Source organism: Bombyx mandarina, chromosome 13 (assembly GCF_030267445.1).
Source record: "Bombyx mandarina strain Sakado chromosome 13, ASM3026744v2".
Lineage (NCBI taxonomy): Eukaryota > Metazoa > Arthropoda > Insecta > Lepidoptera > Bombycidae > Bombyx > Bombyx mandarina.
Genome location: NC_143220.1, coordinates 6422515 through 6444683, shown reverse-complemented (window position 1 = coordinate 6444683; position 22169 = coordinate 6422515). Strand labels below are relative to the sequence as shown.

General features: G+C 37.1%; 1 protein-coding gene across 11 annotated transcripts in view; it reads left to right on the top strand.

Moving 5' to 3' along the window:
- The window catches only part of Ten-m (teneurin transmembrane protein Ten-m), a 774430-nt gene that overhangs the window by 529418 nt on the left and 222843 nt on the right, over positions 1 to 22169 (top strand). For 5 of the 11 annotated variants that reach the window (XM_089732314.1, XM_089732312.1, XM_089732313.1 and 2 more), the window contains one exon: positions 3116 to 3160. The exons of 5 other annotated variants lie outside the window; for them this stretch is intronic. In XM_089732314.1, the coding sequence (XP_089588440.1) occupies positions 3116 to 3160 (45 nt within the window). Of the gene's footprint in view, positions 1 to 3115; positions 3161 to 9842; positions 9882 to 22169 lie in introns of all 11 variants that reach the window. One more of the 11 variants, XM_089732320.1, reaches the window with a different exon arrangement.

Here is a 22169-nt window from a genome sequence, read left to right as displayed (position 1 = left end):
ACTGCTACAGAGCGTTTAGGTTGTTTTGAATTTTTTATCATACCATACTGATTCGTAATTTAGATTGACATTATCATTTCGTTTTGCCAAACACTAACTATCGGAGTAGCGGTAGTAGTAACATTAAGATAATGAATGACCAATAGAAATGTTATAAATGCAATAGTGTTTGTTTTTGTCTATCTATTGAATCCCATGTGCATTGCTCGACTTCCCCACACATAATAATTATAGACTTACTATCTGTAAAGAGATCTTCGTTCCATAGCTTCGCGTGATTTATACCACGGACCTTATCTTCCTCCGTCAGAGGGACAGGCTGGTCAAAAATATAAAGGGCCTCAAAATTAAATTCCGCTGGTCCATAAAGTATACGGTTACGTCATTATAAAAGAGAAAGACGGCGCGTATTTTAGCCAGCGTACCTCTAAATTTTGTTGGCTCTTTGATATGTGATATTTTTTTCTAGAATATGAAAATTATCAGGCAAGTGTTCGAAAATTCCCAAAAGGATTTTATTTATTTTAGTACTTGTTACAAATCAAAACTGATGTCAATTTCCCAAATGTATCGACTAGTTGAGCCAAATTTTGCCATAAAATTAACCCTGTTTATCGGAAGTCCGATTAAGAAATAAAACTTTATTAATTGAAATAAAAAAGCTACCTATTTTCGAAGTCCGATTTTTTTTTTATTTTTATTTCTTTGATGGGTGGGTCGACGAGCTCACAGCCCACCTGGTGTTAAGTGGTTACTGGAGCCCATAGACATCCACAACGTAAATGCGCCACACACCATGAGATATAAGTTCTAAGGTCTCAGTATAGTTACAACGGCTGCCCCACCCTTCAAACCGAAACACATTACTCTTCACGGCAGAAATAGGCAGGGCGGTGGCACCCACTCGTGCTCACAAGAGGTCCTACCACCAGTAATTACCCAAACTATAATTTTGCGTGTTTCATTTTTAATTACACGATGTTATTCCTTCACCGTGGAAGTCAATCGTGAACATTTGATGAGTACGTATTTCATTAGAAAAATTGGTACCCGCCTGCGGGATTCGAACACCGGTGCATCGCTTCAACACGAATGCATCGGACGTCTTATCCATTAGGGCACGACGATTTAGAAAATAAAAATAAAAGAATTTGCCCGTCTGTAAATTGGAACACAAAATGTTCCAAATTTAAGAACCGACTTGATTTCACGAACGAAACACCGAACATTTCATCCGTGACGACATTTTAAGGAGTTCCATATTCGAATCTAATGCCCCGTGACGTTACATTTTCAGCTGTCAACTTGAATGTCGCCTGACGATTTGAGTTCTGGCCCCTTGAAAATAAAGTTCAAATTATACATATTTCGACGCGTTGCATGAATGATTGAATTCTAAACTTGGAGTGATGATTCATTGAATTTTTCGATGGCTTTGTCTTGCAACGTTTTGATGCTTATGAACGAATTCATTAAAATCTGAGGAGTTTTTGGCTGTAGATTAAGTTACCTCTAATTCTGGGTGATATAAGTTTATATACAATATTCTATCTTTCGATTTTATAGTATTTTTAATAGTATTCGTCAGTATTTTTCTTTATTGTCAAAGAGCAAATATTAGTGAAATGAGCACTCAATGCAAGCAAAAGAAATAGTCAGGTTCGTCTTAGCCACGACTAGTTAGCAAAGGATACAATAGGTAAAAGTATTAAAAACCCAACGACAGCTAACTTAAATCTTTCGTAAGAAATATTCTCTAACATAATCTTCATATGGCCGGCTTCATATTTCAAGTTACCTGATTAGGTTTTTTACGTATTTGACAAATTTGTTGATAATAATTTTATTTTACTTATTTATCGAATTCAAAAACAAACCGCACGATTCACCAGCGCATGCAATCGACACGTGTAATTGTATCAACATCTAATTTCTACTGAACGTATTGTCCTGATCTGTAATATGTGGGTACTCACCAAATAAATGAAAACCAAAAACTCTGAATACTTCTAAATTTAACAAGCTCTTGAAAAATTCAATTCAAGACGCTCTTTTGGAAGTTGCATATAAATGAGGAGCTCAAAGTCCACCTTAATTCGGTTATTGGATCTCATGGACAGCAGGATATAAGTGCTGCTGCTCATCTTGGGACAACAGATGCCTATTTCTGCCGTGAAGCAGTAATGCGTTTCGGTTTGAAGGGTGGGGCAGCCGTTGTAACTATACCGACACCTTAGAACTTATATCTCAAGGTGGGTGGCGCACTTACGTTGTAGATATCTATGGGCTCCAGTAACCACTTAACACCAGGTGGGCTGTGAGCTCGTCTACCCATCTAAGCAATAAAAAAACTAAAAAAAAGACCTATTTCTCAATTAAATTGGTACAAGCTTCCCTACCCTCCAGTGATCACGACGGAATCAGACAGAAGGGAAGTTCCTACTCCTACGATCTAATATACTCTATTCCAATTAAGAAGTCCCTTTTGACACTTCTTAGAACGTAACTCTCCACGTTTCGTATAATTTGAAATAATAACCATTTTTTGTTCATGGTCGTAAACATAATTTAAAAAATACACATCTAAATCATAAACTAAATCAATAATTATCTAAATGATTGATTTAGATAATGATCATGACGGCTTGACGACCGTCTGGTGTAGTGGTAAGTGACATGGTCACTACACAAGGGGGCCGCGGGTTCGAATCCCGCCAAGGGAAGATATTTGTATGTAATGTCTTTTCCAGGGTTATGGATGTAAATTAAATATATGTATGTGTATGATAAAAGTCTTATATTTATTTCCGTTATCTGGTACCTGTAACACAAGTTCTTTACGAACTTACCACGAGACCAGTTAACGTAGCGGATTGTTAGTAAATATTTAATATTTGTATCATTATCTAAATCATTATACAATTAATTCACACACACAATAACATAATAATAACATCTGTCTCATGGGACTTCGTAATTGGAATAGAGTATAATATGTCGCACACGAGACGTTTATAACACAGCGAATCTCGATTTTGTACCTACCTACCAAATAATTATTCATTCCCAATAGATGATTATACAGTTGAATACACCATATTTTGTTTGTCCGCAGGTGAGTCGCAACAGAATGGAGAAGACTGCAGTTATAGTTATATAAGTGAGTTGTTAATTGCTTTACTGTATTCTTTTCTTTATTTAGAACATTAAAATTTTCGCTTCGTCACATAGCCTGATACCGTGAATGTTTAATTTTGGACCGTATGTCGTTTAAATTTTTTTTGTATTGCCCTTGTAGGCAGACGAGCATATGGCCCACCTGACTACTCTCAGTCAGCAATACTATGGGCAGAGCCAAGCCGCTGCCTACCGCTTAATACTCTCCACAAGCCTCGTTTGAAGAAGGATATGTCATAGCGCTCAGGAAATAATCCATCAGCTTTTTTTTTTTTAAATAAGTTTGTCACCATTGTTTTGTATGCTAAACTGAAAGCGTATTATTTTTTACTCTTTAACGTCAACTTCCATACTTAAGCCCATTGAGTTTCATGTAGTAGTTTCTGCGAAGCATTGCTCTTGCGAGGGTGTTAGCAAGGTCGTCAGGTTTGAGCCCCGTGAGCTCACCTACTTGGTAGGATTACGCTGAAATAGCCTCTCAAGGCTATCAGCTTAGGTAGGAAAAAAGTGTATAAGTAAAATTACGAAGTTACAATTCATATCAAAAACTTGAACACTCATTTATCACAACGGAAATTCTTATATTAAATCTTCTACATTTAATTTCATTGTTCACAAGATCTTATCACCTATCTCGTGGTATCCCTTCAATAACTAATAAGACCGTTTTCAACTCGACTGTACTTTTTTTATAAATTGTGTGATATTACTTCAGAATTTTATCCAAGATAAACCTAGATTTTCGTGACTCTTTTTTTTTAATATATTGCTTCTCATTTGATCCCATTTAAATTGTATTGAGTTAATTAATAAAATGACTAGTTAGTTCTTGGGTCATCCAATATTGATGATATTCTCATTAAATTTCATTTTTAACCCGAGTTTCTTTTTGCTTAGCGTGTAGCATGAGAATTATACATACCTAAATGTTAAGCAATTCCTAGATAAAGAAAACGACTATTACAAAGTTCCCTACAACATTTATACACTTTCGGTCTGAAAATACACAAAACGTTGCAGCGTCGCATGAATCGATAACGAGTTGAAATCGAAACAGCGGCGCGGCGCCTGAATATGTGATGGACACACTGTCGAAATTGAATAAATTAATCTAGATTACGTTAATAATTTGCTGGGAAAGATAAACGTGCAAATAGGGCTCTATATATTAATACGTGAAGCAAAAACTTTGTATCCATTTTTACGAAAATTGCGCGGACGGAGGTGTATGAAATTTTTCACACTTATAGAGAATATAGAGAAGAAGTGCGCAATGCTAATATTTTTTTAAAAATAATGCATAAAAGATACATTAAATCAATAAAGAAAACATTACACACACTACATACCATGTATTTGACGCACACACGCATGCATACTATTTATGTCAAACTATTGTTCTTGACGTCTGTTGTCAAATTGAGAATAGATTAAATGTTGTTTGTCTTTGTTAATATTTTTATAGTGTAGTCTTGGCGAAATTTGTGAGTATAGAAGTATAAAATACAATCATAATAGTGTACAAACTTACAATTCCAATTAATTATAGTCGAATTTCGACTACTGCGGGACCTCTGGTAGGACTTAATTGCGCAAATCGGAAGAGGTCTAGTAGATTCAGCAGTGGACATGATTTTTTTATTGGCCTTCAAACCAAAACGCATTACTGCTTCACGGCAGAAATAGGCTGAGTGGTGGGTACCTAATAATTACGCAAATTAGAATTTTTGCGGGTTTGATTTTTATTACTCGACGTTATTCCTTCATCGTGGAAGTAAATCGTGAACAATTGTTAAGTACGTATTTCATTAGAAAAATTGGTACCCGCCTGCGGGATTCGAGCACCGGTGCATCGCTAGACACGGATGCACCGGGCGTCTTATCCTTTAGGCCACGACGACTGTTAAGCGTGTCAGTTGTATTACATAGCAGCTGTTCTACATTTAAAACCAAAACGTTTAACCGCTTCGTGGCAGAAACAAGCAAGGTTGCGGTAGCATCCCGTGCGGGTGCTTTGAGGAATTATTCGAGATGATACCATCATCTCGTTTTTACCATCGCACCGCCCGCCACCGGAGTAAAGTTCATCCATACTACCTGGAGCCACTGCGGTCATCCACAGTGCGTTTCCAGAGGTATTTTTTACCACGTACCATCCGGCTATGGAATAAGCTCCCCTCCACGGTGTTTCCCGAGCGCTATGACATATCCTTCTTCAAACGAGGCTTGTGGAGAGTATTAAGCGGTAGGCAGCGGCTTGGTTCTGCCCATGGCATTGATGTTCATGGACGACGGTAACCACTCACCATCAGGTGGGCCGTATACTCGTCTGCCTACAAGGGCAATAAAAAAAGCCTTTTCCATAAGTATTTATGGAGATTTGTAAATTGTGCAAATTTTTTTTGTTACCCGATACTACTGCTTCAACAGTTAAGAACACTTCATAAATAGCTATATGAGGCCGACAGCGCAAAAGTGTCCTAAGCTTACGATAGTAAGTATCGAGATAATAAGGTCTGAATTTACTTTTACACTGCTTCGTAGGCAAAAACAATACTCGCTAAAATAATGTTTACAAAGCCTATTTCTGCCGAGAAGCAGTAATGCGTTTCGATCTGAAGGGTGGGGCAGCCGTTGTAACTATACTGAGACCTTAGAACTATATGTCAAGATGTGTGGCGCATTTCTGTGTAGATGTCTATGGGCTCCAGTAACCACTTAAAACCAAGTGGGCTGTGAGCTCGTTCGTCCATCTAAGCAATAAAAAAAAATCAACTGCACGGATATTGTCAGCGCTTGGACCACAACCAAATCCACAGGAGCTCGATCATCTTCTAGCGCGAGTTAAAAAGTATGATAACGCAGCGACCATAAAAAAAACATGGAAATATTCAACAAGTCTCTCTAGCTCATTAATAATTACCGCTATTGCTTTTTCTTTGAAACTTCACGTCAAAGGAGAAAGTCGGCTCGCATCGTTGGTTTTTTTCTGGAATAATTTCTTTCTTTTATGAGTTTATTGTTCATTGATTTTAGTTTGATTCGACTGAGGGGCGATCGTCGACTATTTGAGCTCACTGTACACCGACGTTAACCGAGCAATTGACATTAATGTGATCTAAAACTTTGAGATATAAGTGAGATGCGCTTATATTTCTTCACTCAAACTTGTGAGTGAGGTCGAGGGCATTTTTTTAATTTCTTTATTGCTTAGGTGGGTAGACGTGCCCACCTGGTGTTAAGTGGTTACCGGAGCTCATAGACATTTACAACGATAGGCACCATCCACCTTGAGATATGAGTTCAAAGGTCTCAAGTATACTTTACAACGGCTGCCCCACCTTTCAAACCGAAATGCATTACTGCTTCACGGCAGAAATAAGCAGGGTGGTGGTACCTAACTGTGCGGACTCACAATAGGTCCTACCACCAGTAATTGCGCAAATTATTTATTTAGTTATTTATTTATACTTTATGCACAAAACAAAACTTGTACACAGGCGGACTTAATGCCATGGGCATGGATAATTATATTAGATTACAAATTCTACAAATTATAATAGAACAGCCACTATTGATATGAATTATAGACTTTGACCTTTCATATGAAGGTTATATTGGTAAGAAATTAAAATAAGGGTAGCCGTCAAATACTACAAAATAACAATAGAAAAACGCCTTGGAAATTTAATACGACATGAATAAAAATGACGAAACAAAATTACCAATAGATAGAAAAATATTTACGTATCTAAAAAAATAAGTAATTGTTTCCAGTGGCTATACAAACTAAAATGTGTTTCAGTGGAACATAGCTAAAGCAATCCAACTCTAAAGTGCATTAGAAATAAATGCTAGATTGCATTAGACCAAAGTTCGGTGCCGCAACACCTTAAATCCAGAAAACTAAGCCAAAACGTAAACCGGGTCCATCCCGGATCCCAGCACTTGGAATTCCGGTCGTGCTCCACGATCCGCACGGATTCCGTCCTTTTCTCGCTACGGCTCATTCCGGATCAGCGTCTCTTTCCACTGCATCCGATTGCAGGACTGTTTCACGGCACGCTTTCTCACGTTACAGAAGTATCGGTGTCCCGATTCGGAATTCGCAATGTTTATTGAATTTTCCGAAGCGATTTTCCCTAATTTTGTTCTTTCCAAACTATTTTTTTCATTAGACGTGATATTACTTTTATAACTATTGCACGACATACTGATGTATTCCACAATACGAACCATTATTTGCACACGACCACAATTAGTATCATGCGTACTGTATTTACTGTACTGACGATCGCTGGAGCAGACGGGCTCTAGAGTAGAGACCGCGCAGCGGAAGACGTAACGTGGGACGCCCCCTGGCTAGATGGTACGATACCTCCGTACGGTGGCCGGCAAGAAGTGGATGAGGAGAGCCGCAGACCGGGCTCAGTGGTGTAGATTGAGAGAGGCCTATATCCAGCAGTGGACGACTGTGGGCTGTTGATGATGATGATGATGATGTACAGTATTTTAGTTTTCTTGGAATCTAAACCTCCCTTAATTTTAGATATAAAATCTAAAAATATTCAAAAGTTCGAACGGAAATCATAGACGTTTATTTACTGCCACCCTGCCTATTTCTGCGTTGAAGCAGTAATGCTTTTCGGTTTGAAGGGTAGGGCAGCTGTTGTAACTGTACTTGAGACCTTAGAACTTATATCTCAAGGTGGGTGACGCATTTACGTTGTGAATGTCTATGGGCTCCAGTAACCACTTAACATCAGGTGGGATGTGAGCTCGGCCACCCATTTAAAGAATAAAAAAAATTATGTATGTTTTTTTCCTTGTCAAGATGCAAATAACAAGCTACTAAATACACACATCACGACATCAAGCCAAATAAGGTTGATTCGAGGCATTAAAAAATAAAATTCGTCTCGCCCGCCACGGTACAATGAATGTATAATTGTGGTCGTGACCTAACTGCGTCCCTGGTCAATGGGCCATAATGGGAGCCGTTGTCGAATTACTCAATCGTTCATTGTTCTACGTGTCGCCTGTTGGGTAACCTTGGATGGTTTTGTGGTTTTATTGTCCTTCTAAAGCAACTCGGTCTTATTTAAAACGAAATGACACATCATTCAAAACTAATTTTATGGTTTTAATATCTTGTTTGTTACTTTTAATTTTACTATTTTCAACGTTACGAACACCTTAAACTCTACGTGGTCAAGAACGTTTAATTTGTTATTCCATGATTATTATTTATTAATGGATTTTATGACCTGGTAACTGAGACCTTTAAGTCATGTCTTATTTTAATCTATATTCATATTTTTATCAAAAATGATATTATGGAGTGAAATGAAGTGAACATGATTAATTTGAAACATTAATCAACTGGGATGAAATTAAATGAAATGAAATGAGATGATATAGAATGAAATATAATCTCAGTAAAATGGTGGTCATTTTCTAAGATTTTTTTCAGTGGACTTTTTTGAGGATCTCGAGAAGTTACGTCCAGCGGCTTTGTTTCATTTTCCCACATTTGTGCACTTTCACAGATATTAAACAGTTAATAAACCACCATTATTACACATTTAAACCAGAATAAACACTAAATAGACAAAACAAAACAAATCACACAACTTCACTCCTCGCGTTCCCGCCAAAAAGTCCTTATTCCATGAAATTCAAATTTTTAAATAACTACCGTCAATTTAATTAAATAACTACTTTCAATTTTTTTTTATTTTAGGTTTATTGTACTTTCTTCGATTTTCGCGTCTCGTGTATATAATTAAAGCTACTTTTACGTTTAAATTTTATCTAACAATAGGGAACTTTTTATCGTGACTATGAAAGTTCCTATCAAATAAACTAATAGACTCCATGATACTGTTAGTTCTTTTTGTCCACAAAAATATGTTTAGGTAAATATAAAGTTTTTAAAGACGTTAGGTATCGCAATTTTACTGGTTAGAATTTAATAATGACACATAAGTTGTAAACCGAGGGAAATACCTAATACTGATATTTTTGCGCAACATTTCCTTTTGTTTTACTGAATGACGTATACGAGTAGATACGCAGTTCGTGCCAAAGACACAAGTTATGATTAAATAATTGTTATACATACAGATTGATTTGTCTTTTAGTCACATACATCTATCTATATATTAATACGTGAAGCAAAAACTTTGTACGATACCCTTTTTACGATAATTGCGCGGACGGAGGGGTATGAAATTTTCCACACTTATAGAGAATATAGAGAAGAAGTGCACAATGTTAATATTTTTTTAAAATAATGCATAAAAGATACATTAAATCAATAAAGAAAACATTACACACACTACATACCATGTATTTGACGCACACACGCATGCATACTATTTATTGTCAAACTTTTGTTCTTGACATCAAATTGAGAATAGATTAAATATTGTTTGTCTTTGTTAATATTTTTATAGTATAGTCTTGGCGAAATTTTTGATTATAGAAGTATAAAATACAATCATAATAGTGTACAAACTTACAATTCCAATTAATTATAGTCGAATTTCGACTACTGCGGGACCTCTAGTTTTAATAACATGCCCAAACCGCAATATGAAGCCACTGCCATACTAACCTTGTCTGACAGTTTGTTAATACCTAAATACGTTTTTGTTTTCCAGCTCAAAGGGTCTCGCTCGTGAGATGAACTGATGTTTAAGGTACATACTTGTTCTGAATTAACCACATTCTCCACGGCTTTTGTATATTCACCACTGATTCCGCACTCCTTGCTTTTGTGGTGTATTTCTTGTTCAATATTCTGTTTTGTTTGTATTTAACCCAACAACCGTGAGTGATCATGGCCCTTAATGATAATATAGCTGGTGGTGTACACGTATCGATTGATGCTTTTATGCCGATATTTAATTTAGTGGAAGAAATAGCACGGTTTCATCAATAAACCCTTTGAACATTTGTAAAATTGCCTAAGCACTGGCAGTAGATCGTAGCATTAGTGCGCACGGCGGATAGGCAACACAACCCTCCTGATTTAAATCGTAAAACAGTCATGTGATCTCGTTTGAAAGATGGGATGAATCGTCAAACTTGTTGAGGTTATAGCTTCAAATATTCTTAATTAATTTTTCAAATGATGATTAATGTCTTAAAATGGATGGCAGGATTCACGTTGTCGTGTCGAGAAGCTCAAATAAGGGATCTACACCAAGTGGGTCGTAAGCTACTAAAAATATATATAAGGTGGGTGCTGCATTTACGTTGTAGATGTATATGGGCTCCTGTAACCACTTAGCAACCAGGGCTGTGAGCTCGTCCAACCATTTAAGCCATAAAAAAAATTGTTCACGATTAAATGGGCCACGTTCCCGTCTTCTTACGTAACCAATCAACAATAAGCAATAAAAAAAAATAAAAAATAAAAAAAAAACCAATCAACAACCTGAAACGAAGTTTTACTGGAATATCCCTTTAAGATCTACTGATATCTTCGTGTGACATACAAAAGTTTAGCGATCAGTGACCCACGCCGGCTATTCAGAAAGCTTTATGAACAATAATTGTAATAATTTAAGCTCATGAACATGTGTTTAAGTTGTGTACTTCACAAAACAAGGAGTTGCTCTTAAAATTTCATCATTGTCCATGAATAATTCGGTATTAAAATAATTTATTTGATTACAATAAGAAAACATAAAAAGTGCTATTTTTAATACACTGCGTGGAAACTAGGGTTTTAGTGGTTTTATAAGCTAACGAAATTACGACGGATCATTGATTCGATGCCGAGGTATGCGGCACCGAAACCCCGAAAGATATATCTCAAAAATTCTCGTTCGTAAACCACGTCAGTGGCTTAAACCTGAATTTACAGGCGCGTACGTTAAGCGTCTTTGCGCTCTAACTCAAAACCCGACATAAAAACCCTAATAAAAAGGGGGAAAACGACGTAAAACATATAATTACGGTTTTTCCGCGCCTCTAGAAGGTAGCTAGATGCAGCCGTTCGGCCCGCCTGAAAAAAATATGGTCTCTCATAACTTTCGGCCCAAAATCCCGTTTAATTTAATGCCCTTGATGAAATCATTTAAAATTTGCGCTGATCTGCCGATGCTATCTTTAGCTTGGATGTTTTTTTTTTTGTTAATTAAATCTCGAAGGGACGTTCATAATCACATAAATGTTTTTTCTACTGCCCACCCACTCGATTTTAAAGGTTAACGAAACTCATAGACAACGTGAATAACACCTTGAGCTACGAACTCGAAGTCTTAATTGAATTGTAGTATATCGTCCCACCCTTAAAACTGGAGCTCATAACTGCTTTGCAGCAGAAATAGGCAGCATGGAGAAACCCACTCGTTTAAGATCACAATTTATATTCGACATCTAGAATACTTCCCAATTACATATAAAGCTCGGTACAGGATATAAAGTACACAAGTACAGTACAACATCGTACTACAGTAAATATACTTATTAAAAAAAAATTGGACCTGTAATAAATTGGAGCGGTAATTTAATTTAGTTTGTAATTGTAATGTAATGAGTAATGTGATTTAATTTTCTTAATACGCTACTTCTGACGCGACTTAATATACTGTTTTATTCAAATCGTCACTTCCTCGATCTTAGAACACCGCAGACGTCTCAAAGGAACCTACTCGTATTCCAACAAAACAGACAAGTTAAAATACTTCAAATATCAAAGATAATGTAACGTTAGACTAGCACTCGAGAATCTTGGCTAAACCCAACCCCCGGAGTCTTGCATTCGGGATATTTTAATCAAGAACTCTTTGTCGCCTGTTTAATCAAAGGCAAAACTTAAGTAGTTGATCTTCAAGACAGCGAACGAAGTTTGATTATGGTTTCAGCTTTCGTTCTACTTAATGTTAATGACGTTCGTTCTAGAATTATATTGTTTCGTCGTATTTCTCATTGAAATTGCGCTTCGGTTGGTATTCGCACGAAATTTCAATCTTATTATTTTAGGCGCGTTGAGAGTAAAATTTTTCCTCGCGACGGAAGCGTTACGGCTAGAGAGAAAAGATACAATTTAGGAAGAGCGAGAGTGAGAAAATAGACAGACCGTCTCTCGAACCACTCGACCGTGGAGAGAGGGAAAGGACAAAGTGAGCTGTATAGGTAATTTTTTGCAGTTTCTCGCCCTACTATTTCCTATTCCTCTCTCTCTCTCTCTCCCTGTGTTTATGCATGCGTGTGCTTGCGCATACCTCTTGACTTCATAAAATGAAAAACATCACATCAATAGCTAGGAATTTAAGCTGGACGGCAAGACTAATCTGTAAAGGGTTGCAATCGTAAAAGTCGTTTTTATTAGTACATAGTAACACCCCCTACTAAAAATGGATAATGAGGAGTAATAAAAACAATACAAAGAGGTTTGACCATATTTGTAGGCATTTGTAGGCAGCGGCTTGGCTCTGTCCCTGGCATTGCTGAAGTCCATGAGCGACGGTAACTACTCACCATCAGGTAGGCCGTATGCTCGTCTGCCTACAAGGGCAATAAAAAAAAAAAAAGTTGTCGAGAGTTAAAGCAAACGTAGGGTATGTTTGCTTAAACTTGATGTGACAGACACAGCCCACTGAGTTTCTCGCTGGATCTTCTCCTTCGGTCGCGTTTCCGATCCGGTGTTAGATTCTGCGAGGCACGGCTCTTGCTAGGGTTCGTGTTAGCGACGTCGTCAGGTTTGAGCCCCGTGAGCTCACCTACTAGTTAAGGTTACGCTGAAATAGCCCCTCAAGGATATCAGCTTAGGTAGGAAAAAAAACATACGGAAAGAAAAAAATCGAATTTAATAAAGCACAATTACCTCGATCGTGAAACGAAAATAGGGTTGTAATTATATCGACGCCGCATGGACGCGAAACAGTTGAAAGCGTACATTTTACATTTGTGGTTGGGCGGTGCACGGCGCGGCGTTCGATTGCGGCCAACTCGATTTTCCATAATAAACATCGACACGGTGACGTGGTTTAAAATAGCTAATCCAATAATAATGACTAATGTTCGCCCAGCTATCGAAATTCGACCACAATCACACCTCAAGACTTCGACGCGTTTTATTATATGGAAATAATTCCTCTTCTGCTATGTAATTGCCATATTTTCTTTCTTTGTGAAGATATGGACAAACGTACTGTTTCCAAACATTTATGAAAGCTCTAAATCTGGTGAATAGCGGCTAAACAAAAAATCTGATTCACAAACCGTCTACTAATCAAAAAGTCGGTAGGAGAAAATTGTAATGAATTGTTCCTTGCCTATTTAGATAGAAATATTGGTACCGTAAATATGACAGTAGCTATTTTAAGCAAAGAATATCACTTAAAAATAGAACAGCATTTCTGCCATAGCTGTTAGCAGATGATCTCACAGCCTACCTGATGTGACCTTGACCTATCCCATTATATTCATACTGCGAACCAGCCATACGTTCCGATTTAAAGGTTGAGACAGCCGTTAAATAATTCAATTGAGACTGACCTCATGTCTCAAATTGTATGACGACATTCACGTTGTGATATCAGTGAATGAGCTACGATGACATCCAGTCATGAGTTCTAATGCTTAGTTAATGCAATAAAAACAGTTGTAAAGATTAACAAAGCAAAAGTAAAAAATCGGCCATTTTCAATTTTAATTACCGTTACGTTGCCAAAAAATTAAGATTTGATGATCAGACATTATCGTATTTTTTTCGATTCAGAGAATAATGCACAGCTATAGGATTCCGATTTCATTCAGTTTTTACTACTAATTCATCATCATCCATCAAAGTATCAAGTACACTTTGTCGTGTGAACTCGTACAAAACGGTAATATATGGTGGAAATAGGTAAAACTTTGGCTGTATTTTGCGGATCAGTTTAGGCCTGATCAGTTCAAAATCGAAATTCAATAGCTCACAGTTCCATTTTATATTTTGCTCAAGCAAGCTCAGCAGAGCATTTGGCTCTAATACGGCCAATAGAATTTCATGCGCAAAGTAGCCATAATAAGCTTCTCCTACGTCCAGCGGACAGAAATAAACAAAGCCTATACCGAAGACGCAGCCATTATATAAAATATTTTCAATACGGAGGGAAATTGGTCAAAAATGACTTTTCAACAAGATTATCTTGCTATTCTTTGCACAAGGCAATCGAGTCTTTGACCACCCCATTGTAAAGCTCATTTTCTTTTAAAACATTTCGTTCCTAGAGTTTTCCTCTTTTATTTAAGTCACTTCAGGGACCTTACAATGTAATTTGGTGCGTTTCATTTTATTTATTGTTGAGGACTAAAATAATGCGGAGGAAAAGTTTAATCTTCCTCTTTTTGTTTAAAAACGAATATTTTTAGGTTTTTTGATGATGTATTACTCCGATTGAATGGATGAATTACTCCGATTAATTTCAACAGACGGATATCTTTCAAATCCATCTATGACACAGACAAAGATATATTATGTATTCATTTTCATTTTCATCATATCAAGCATTTTCAGTCAGATATTCTGAACTAGTAGTATAGTATTTAGTACTTTAGTATAGTTATTTAAATTTTATAATTTGTAATTAATTTATACATTAGTTGGCATATTAGATAACAAAATTACATTGTGTAACCATCTTGCAGTTACTAAACAAAAAACACGTATAAGGCTACAAAACCATCCAATTAATCCCTTAGCAAAAAGGATTTCACGAAAGAACTTACGAACAATTCTCGAAAAAATCCACGTTGACACGAAAATAAATCGATGAGAGATAACAAGACGTCTCAATTGATAGCGAGTGTTGGAGCCCAAAGGGGGATGAGGTAACGTGAGCTTACCAAGTTTTTCTATCTAAAACTTATACTATAAATTGTCACGGACTAACGAACACTATCCGGGGGCAAACGCAGAGGTATTCATTGACGATTTATGGCAGATTTGCATTAGTAGCCAAACTGAACTCCATCAACAGCAAAATCACCCTAAGTATTTCCCGGCTACTTAGCTGATGAGTTCGTGAAATCTTTGGGAATGGAATTATATGTATTGAACGAAAGGTTTTTTTTTGTTGTTATCCGAAACATATTCCAAGAAAAGATTTGTTCACTTTTTCATCTTGTATTTCTTGCCACACACAAATTTATTGTACTAGAAACCTGTTATTATTGTGATAGTCAGACTCTGTTGATTCGATTTTTTTTCAAATACAACAGAAGTTATATATCTGTGTAATCTTCGCAATTCTGTATGGATAAGAAAAATATTCAGGGAAATAAAATATCGAATAGACCCCATTAACTGAAACTCCCTTACTCTTGGTGTTTCTGCAGTGCGAGGACATATCATCAAACGATAATTAAACGGAATATTGATTAGTCAGTTGCTTGGCTGAACTTCTGGTATTGTAGATGTCTACGCGGTTTCGATCAAGTAACCCATGCTTTAAGCCCCAGCATATGCGTATCAGATAATTGACGCTTCATCGATTAAAGAAATAACTAAGATTTAGAGCCTTTTTATTGGTGTTGCTAATTATCCTTTGCTTTTAACTTTCGCGATTTAAATGTACGTAATATATTTTTCGGAGACGGTCCTTTAGTTTAGTAGCTAAACGAACTAACTATACTGAGATCTTAGAATTTATATCTCAAGGTGGGTGACGCATTTACGTCGTAGATGTCTATGGGCTCCAGTAACCACTTCACACCAGGTGGGCTGTGAGCTCGTCCACTCATCTAAGCAATAAAAAAAAAAAGAAACGCAGCACGATTTCAGAGAGATGGCAGCACGATTGCGGTATCGTCGGAACTCGACTAACTTCGTGTTACGACAGAGCCTAGCCGATGGAAGCGCGTAGTCGCCATCACACTTACCAACCAGCCTTCTTGAAGAGCGGTGCCTCCGTCCTAAGAACTGTCATTCGTTTTTGTTTGCTAACGTCAAGAGGAGATTTCCTTATTGTTCTAAGACAGCAAACATGATTGTTGTACTCAATATTTCTCTAACTCGATCACCCTATTCGCCCCTGTGATATCTGACGATGATGTTAATAATGTTCCATGGAGAGTGCTCTGAGGAATTGTTCGAGATGATACCGGCATCTCGTTTTTACCATCGCACCGCCCGCCATCGGAGTGGAGTTCATTCATACTACCTGGAGCCACTGCGGTCATCCACAGTGCGTTTCCAGAGATCTTTTTTGCCACGTACCATCCGGCTATGGAACGAGCTCCCCTCCACGGTGTTTCCCGAGCGCTATGACATGTCCTTCTTCAAGCGAGGCTTGTGGAGAGTATTAAGCGGTAGGCAGCGGCTTGGCTCTGACCCTGGCATTGCTGAAGTCCATGGGCGACGGTAACCACTCATCATCAGGTGGGCCGTATGATCGTGTGCCTACAAGGGCAATAAAAAAAAAGTGATTTCTCCGACATATTTATAATACAATAAGGCTATAATGTTGTTTGCACGAGAATACTTTGAATACCTAACATATCTAATATGATATGTACATTAAATTATAACAGTAAAATGCAATACAAGAGCAACGTGGCAATAAAAATACGTCGTCCTTATCAAAATGCCAGGTTGAGACGATGGCACCGTTGTAACTGCCGACTGGGGACCCATCTAAGTTATATTACCTACTCTTGAACGCGTCATGTTCGTTGAATTACGCGACGTCGCCATCTTTATTGAAGCGGTGACAGATTTACATGAACGCACGAGGGCAGAACTGAATGAGTTTTCTTGATGACTGAAATAAATCAGCGTTTTTTGAGACAATAATTGTTGTTGTAAATTAGAAGTGGTGCACCACTGGCCAACCGATTTTTTTTTACTGCTTGTAAGGGTAGACGAGCTCACATCCCACCTGGTGTGTTAAGTGGTTACTAGAGCCCATAGGCATCTACAACGTAAATGCGCCACTAACTTTGAGATATAAGTTCTTAGGTCTCAAGTATAGTTAGAACGGCTGTCCTACCCTTCAAACCGAAACGCATTACTGCTTCACGGCAGAAATAGGCATAGCGGTAGTACCTACCTGCGCGGACTCACAAGAGGTCCTACCATCAGTAATTACGCAAATTATAGCTTTGCGGGTTTGATTTTATTCCTTCACCATGGAAGACAATCGTGAACATTTGTTGAGTACGTATTTCATGAGAAAAATTGGTACCCGCCTGCGGGATTCGACACCGATGCATCGCTCAGCACGAATGCACCGGACATCTTATGCTTTAGGCCACGACGACTTCACTAAACTTCTATATTCTAGAATTAATTCGTAAAAAAATTTAATTATAACAAAGACATAATTAACGATAAACTAAGCATAGCTGATTGTTATAATTTCAAAATATTTTACCGCAAAACAATCACTAGCATTTCGATACACTTGAGCATCGATAATCTTAGTCCATACCACGCTCTGATCTCAGGTCGAGCGTCAATGCACGCGTATTGTATGTATTTTTAAAACGAAATAGAGACATAAAGATAAGTTTAGTGCGTTCGAAATGTCCTCGTACACGATCCGGTTTATTGTTTAGTGTGAAACAAAGGTTTTTATGATGCTTTCGAACTGTCGCGGCTGCACTCTCGCTTGATTCCATATTTTTAGATCCATCGGGGACGTGTCGAATTTAGATTTTTTTAACTGCCAGCTTTTTTGGTACCGGTATTGTATGTTGTCTCGATATGCATGGCTCGTCTTGGTTCTATTGAGAATTGCACGGAATTGATGCGGGTAATCAACGATTATTACGACAGCCTATCATTTGAAATGTCACTAGTCGACATTGCTGCGGCTTGTTATCTCTTTTCTCTTGCTCTTAGAATGTAACTAGTATTTGTTTAATTTTGTTGTTGTTGTTGTTCAAAGCCTATCAAAACATTATATTTATCACTATTATTTTTAACTGTTTTTTTTTTATGGCTTAGATGGGTGGAGCCCATAGACATCCACAGCGTAAATGCGCCACCCACCTTGAGATATAACTTCTAAGGTCTCAAGTATAGTTACAACGGCTGCCCCACCCTTCAAACCGAAACGCATTACTGCTTCACGGCAGAAATAGGCAGGGTGGTGGTACCCACCCGCGCGGACTCACAAGAGGTCCTACCACCAGTAAAATACTTGACGTGTATGATATGAGTGTAAGAAAAAGGTGTCCATATTTTTATTATATCATTAACGTCAGCTTTCTCGTGTCTGTGTTTATTGTGAAAATTTAATTTACAAATATTAACCGAAAAAAAAAAATCGCATATAAATGAAAATATAAACATAAATTTGACGATCCATTAAATTACACAGAAATAAAAGGCGTTGAGGCAAACGTGTGCTGTGACTCCCACATTCAACCAGCAACCATTCGACGCTGATCTACCAACTCGCACGATTCCACCGAATTTTAATTTTATCAGATAGTTCAATACATATTGGATATGTAAAATAGATGTGTTTATTTTTCTTTAGCACTATTCCTGCATTACCGTGCCGCATACACTGCCCACCCTGTGGTCATATTATCAATAGTGCTTGAGTTATGTGTTTTTGTTATCGATATTATTGTTGTTCGCACTTAGCGGTATCGATAAATTCGGTTATATTGCGCGCTGCATTGTGCACAATGAGAATCATGACTGCATCTTCTATAGTGGTGGAAAATAGTGCAGACTTCGAAGTGTAATGTCGAATGTATTGCTATTGTTCTCTTGAAACTTATTAATACTTTTTATTGTTGTGTACAATGCCTTTTTGACACAAGCTCTGCATATAATATAACTGTAAGAATCTTTTATGTATTATCTTAAGGAAGTCCTTAATATTAGGCTGTTTAAAATCCGAGCTTGATATCGACGTTTACTAGTCACGTTAATTTATTGACAAATGAGTCGACTAGTATCAAAGCCGGCAATGTGACTTTTGGACAATTATTGGTAAATCAGAAAAACGAATTATTGACTTTGTATTCCATTGGCAGTCACAAAACTCTTCTGAACGACATTTTAGATAAATAACAGGTTAAGTATTAACCTTTATTTAATGCAGGTTTTGAACCGTATTCTTTGAAGGAGACGATTATATTCAAATCAATCTGTATTGACATATCAATAACATTTTTTTGTCCAAATGCACAGATTGCCACCTTTGATAATAGACGACTCAAATATAACGCAAGTTTTTTCCAAGCCATTGTTTTTTAAACGGTAACCGTAATTATTTAAAACAGTTTGGTGGTAATGGTAATGTATGTAAGCTTTTCCGCTTTTAATTTTTGTAGCATGAATGACAGTAAGTACAGTGTACCAGTACTATTAGAAACTGGAGCAATGAGTGATTTTAGGCAATTTTTCCCGCGAAATTCAAACTTAAGATAAATATTTTATCGACTCGATCCCAGGACTAGGCACTATCACTCATGATCCGAATCCTGCAGACTTAACCCTGGTTTTTATGGTGGTCCTCGTAAGTTATCAGTTTTTATGGGAATGCAACGGATGTGGAATGTCCCTACATTATTTTATGGGTTTTCTTCAACTTCAATATTGATAGGGTGGCCATAAATATATTTTTTATGTAATAAAATTAGGTCGTACTGGAGAATTATGTTTCGTAATGATTTTTTCTTCCATGAACACAATCGGGAGACTGTACCAATCCTTAATAAATATCAAGAAGATTTTTTGCAGTTTTCGCATTGTATTAACTCAAAAGAATTTTAGATTATAGCGAATGAATTTTAAATTGCCCATGTAGAAATAACACAGGAAAGATTTGATCACATGGAATGACTCTTGAATCGTATTATAACCGAAAAGTAAGATAATAATAATTTAAAACAAAGGAGGTTGCGGTAAACGGTAAACGGTAAACGGTAAAAAACGGTAGGCAGCGGCTTGGCTCTGCCCCTGGCATTGCTGAAGTCCATGGGCGACGGTAACCACTCACCATCAGGTGGGCCGTATGCTCGTCTGCCTACAAGGGCAATAAAAAAAAAAAAAAAGGTTGTTTTACCATATGCAAAGAACTTGCCACAGAATTAAAAAGTATTTTAAGCCTTTTTTTCTTTTGGAAAAGAGATCTGCGTATCAATATACGAAAAAAAAACGTATTTATGAATAATTCCAAAGCATTTTAACAGCTTCATCAATAGCATAAAGCGATCATTACGTTTCGGTGACTCATTCATTAAACAGTGTTAAACGCCTTCTGTATGCACATTCGATTCTTTCATCAAACCTATACGTCGTATGTGTAATGCTTGTTAAACGAAAAAGAGTCTTCTTGACCGATCCGCACTGATCATGTTACTTGCATTAATGAAAATATGTGTTTAAGACCTTATGATTCTGATTATTTTACCTAAATATACGCTGGATTGAATTTAATTTTATCACGCCATAATAAGTGTGGTATTCGCTTCAAAGAAAATATTTATCGAATTGTATTGTCAATTAGTTATTTTAGATAAAGGCTGATTCTTCCTTTAATTATCTTACATGTTCATTTTGTTGTGTTGACGTTTCGTAGATCTGCCGTGGTATATACCGGGATAAATAATGTGATGATAAGGCCGATTGTAAGCCGCATGGGTGAGTATGACTTTTTCGTCTATCGACTGCTTCTGTCTTGAAGCAGTCGTGCGTTTCAGTTGAAGGGTATGATAGTTGCTACAATTCTCATATTTGAAGATAGGTGGCAATATCCCTATCGTGCTGTGTATGAGCTCTGGTAACCACTTATCTGACTTCATATTTTACTTAACAAAGTCGTCTGCGATTACAAATACTGTTAATCAATGAATCAACGTAGCGTAATTCTAAATTAATTCTTAAGGAACAAAAAGAATACTAAAAAAAACCATGCAACTGCAAGTGAATTCCGTCTAGTCCAATGTAAACGAATTAGACATAAAATGCAATATGGATGATCAAAAAAGTAAACCAATAACTTCAGCTCCAGAATCAAATGATTAATTGACCCGATTCGACCTCAGAATTACTTCAATTATTTACCTCCGGTCTACTGTTACGATGCAATACAAAGCATGCCTTAAATTATGGCTTCGATTTTAATTTGAAGTAATATTAAGTTACATTTGATGGGAGACGATTGGGTTTGTGGCATTTATTAATTTGCTTCTTGTTCGACTAAAGTTAGATTTCGGATTTCACTTTTCATCTATATTAAGTCAAGATGCGAACATAAGGCGTTGTTAGTACCATATAATCGACCAATTCTTTTGCAAACAACATATGCACTTCGTCTCTTTGTGCCCAATAAAATCTCCCCGTATTAGGCTTAAAGAAAAATATTTTTTAAGCCACCAATTTCACCAATTGTGGTACTAGCTTAATTCGCTGTTCCTGGATTTCATGAAGAATATACTATATTCATTTCAATGTTATTGAGACTTTGAGGGGAACTTTAATGATACCTCATTAGTGAACAAGCTTCGCACTGACAAATCATTATGCTGATCAAAGTATACTGAATATTTTAAAACTAAGGACAACGCTGTTTGAGCCTTCAGCTTTGGTGACACCGTCAGGGCTATTACCAGCAAACAGTAGTAACGGGCAAGCCAGTCATTTTTCCAGAGCAATAAAAAATTCGATTGCTGAAGAAGGACATTGATTATTTCAAAAGTAGAAGGATAGCTCCCCAACTAAACAGCATAATATAACAAACAGCAAGTGATTGCGAGAAAAGTCACGAAGAGCTATAAATTTGACGCACCCACGTATTTATTTACGGATAACGAAAAATAAAACGAAACATTCTCTGTTCTAAGTCAAAGTATAAGTACTTACGTCCAAACAAATTTCAAACCCGAACCTCGAGCGTCTCTTTAGAGTAAATCTCAGATGAGACATACAAAATTATTTACACTTGTAAAACAAACAAGCGAGTGAATCCTATCCACTTGACCTCGATCCGCCCGCCTCGCGTTGCCTCGCGTCATACACGATCAAT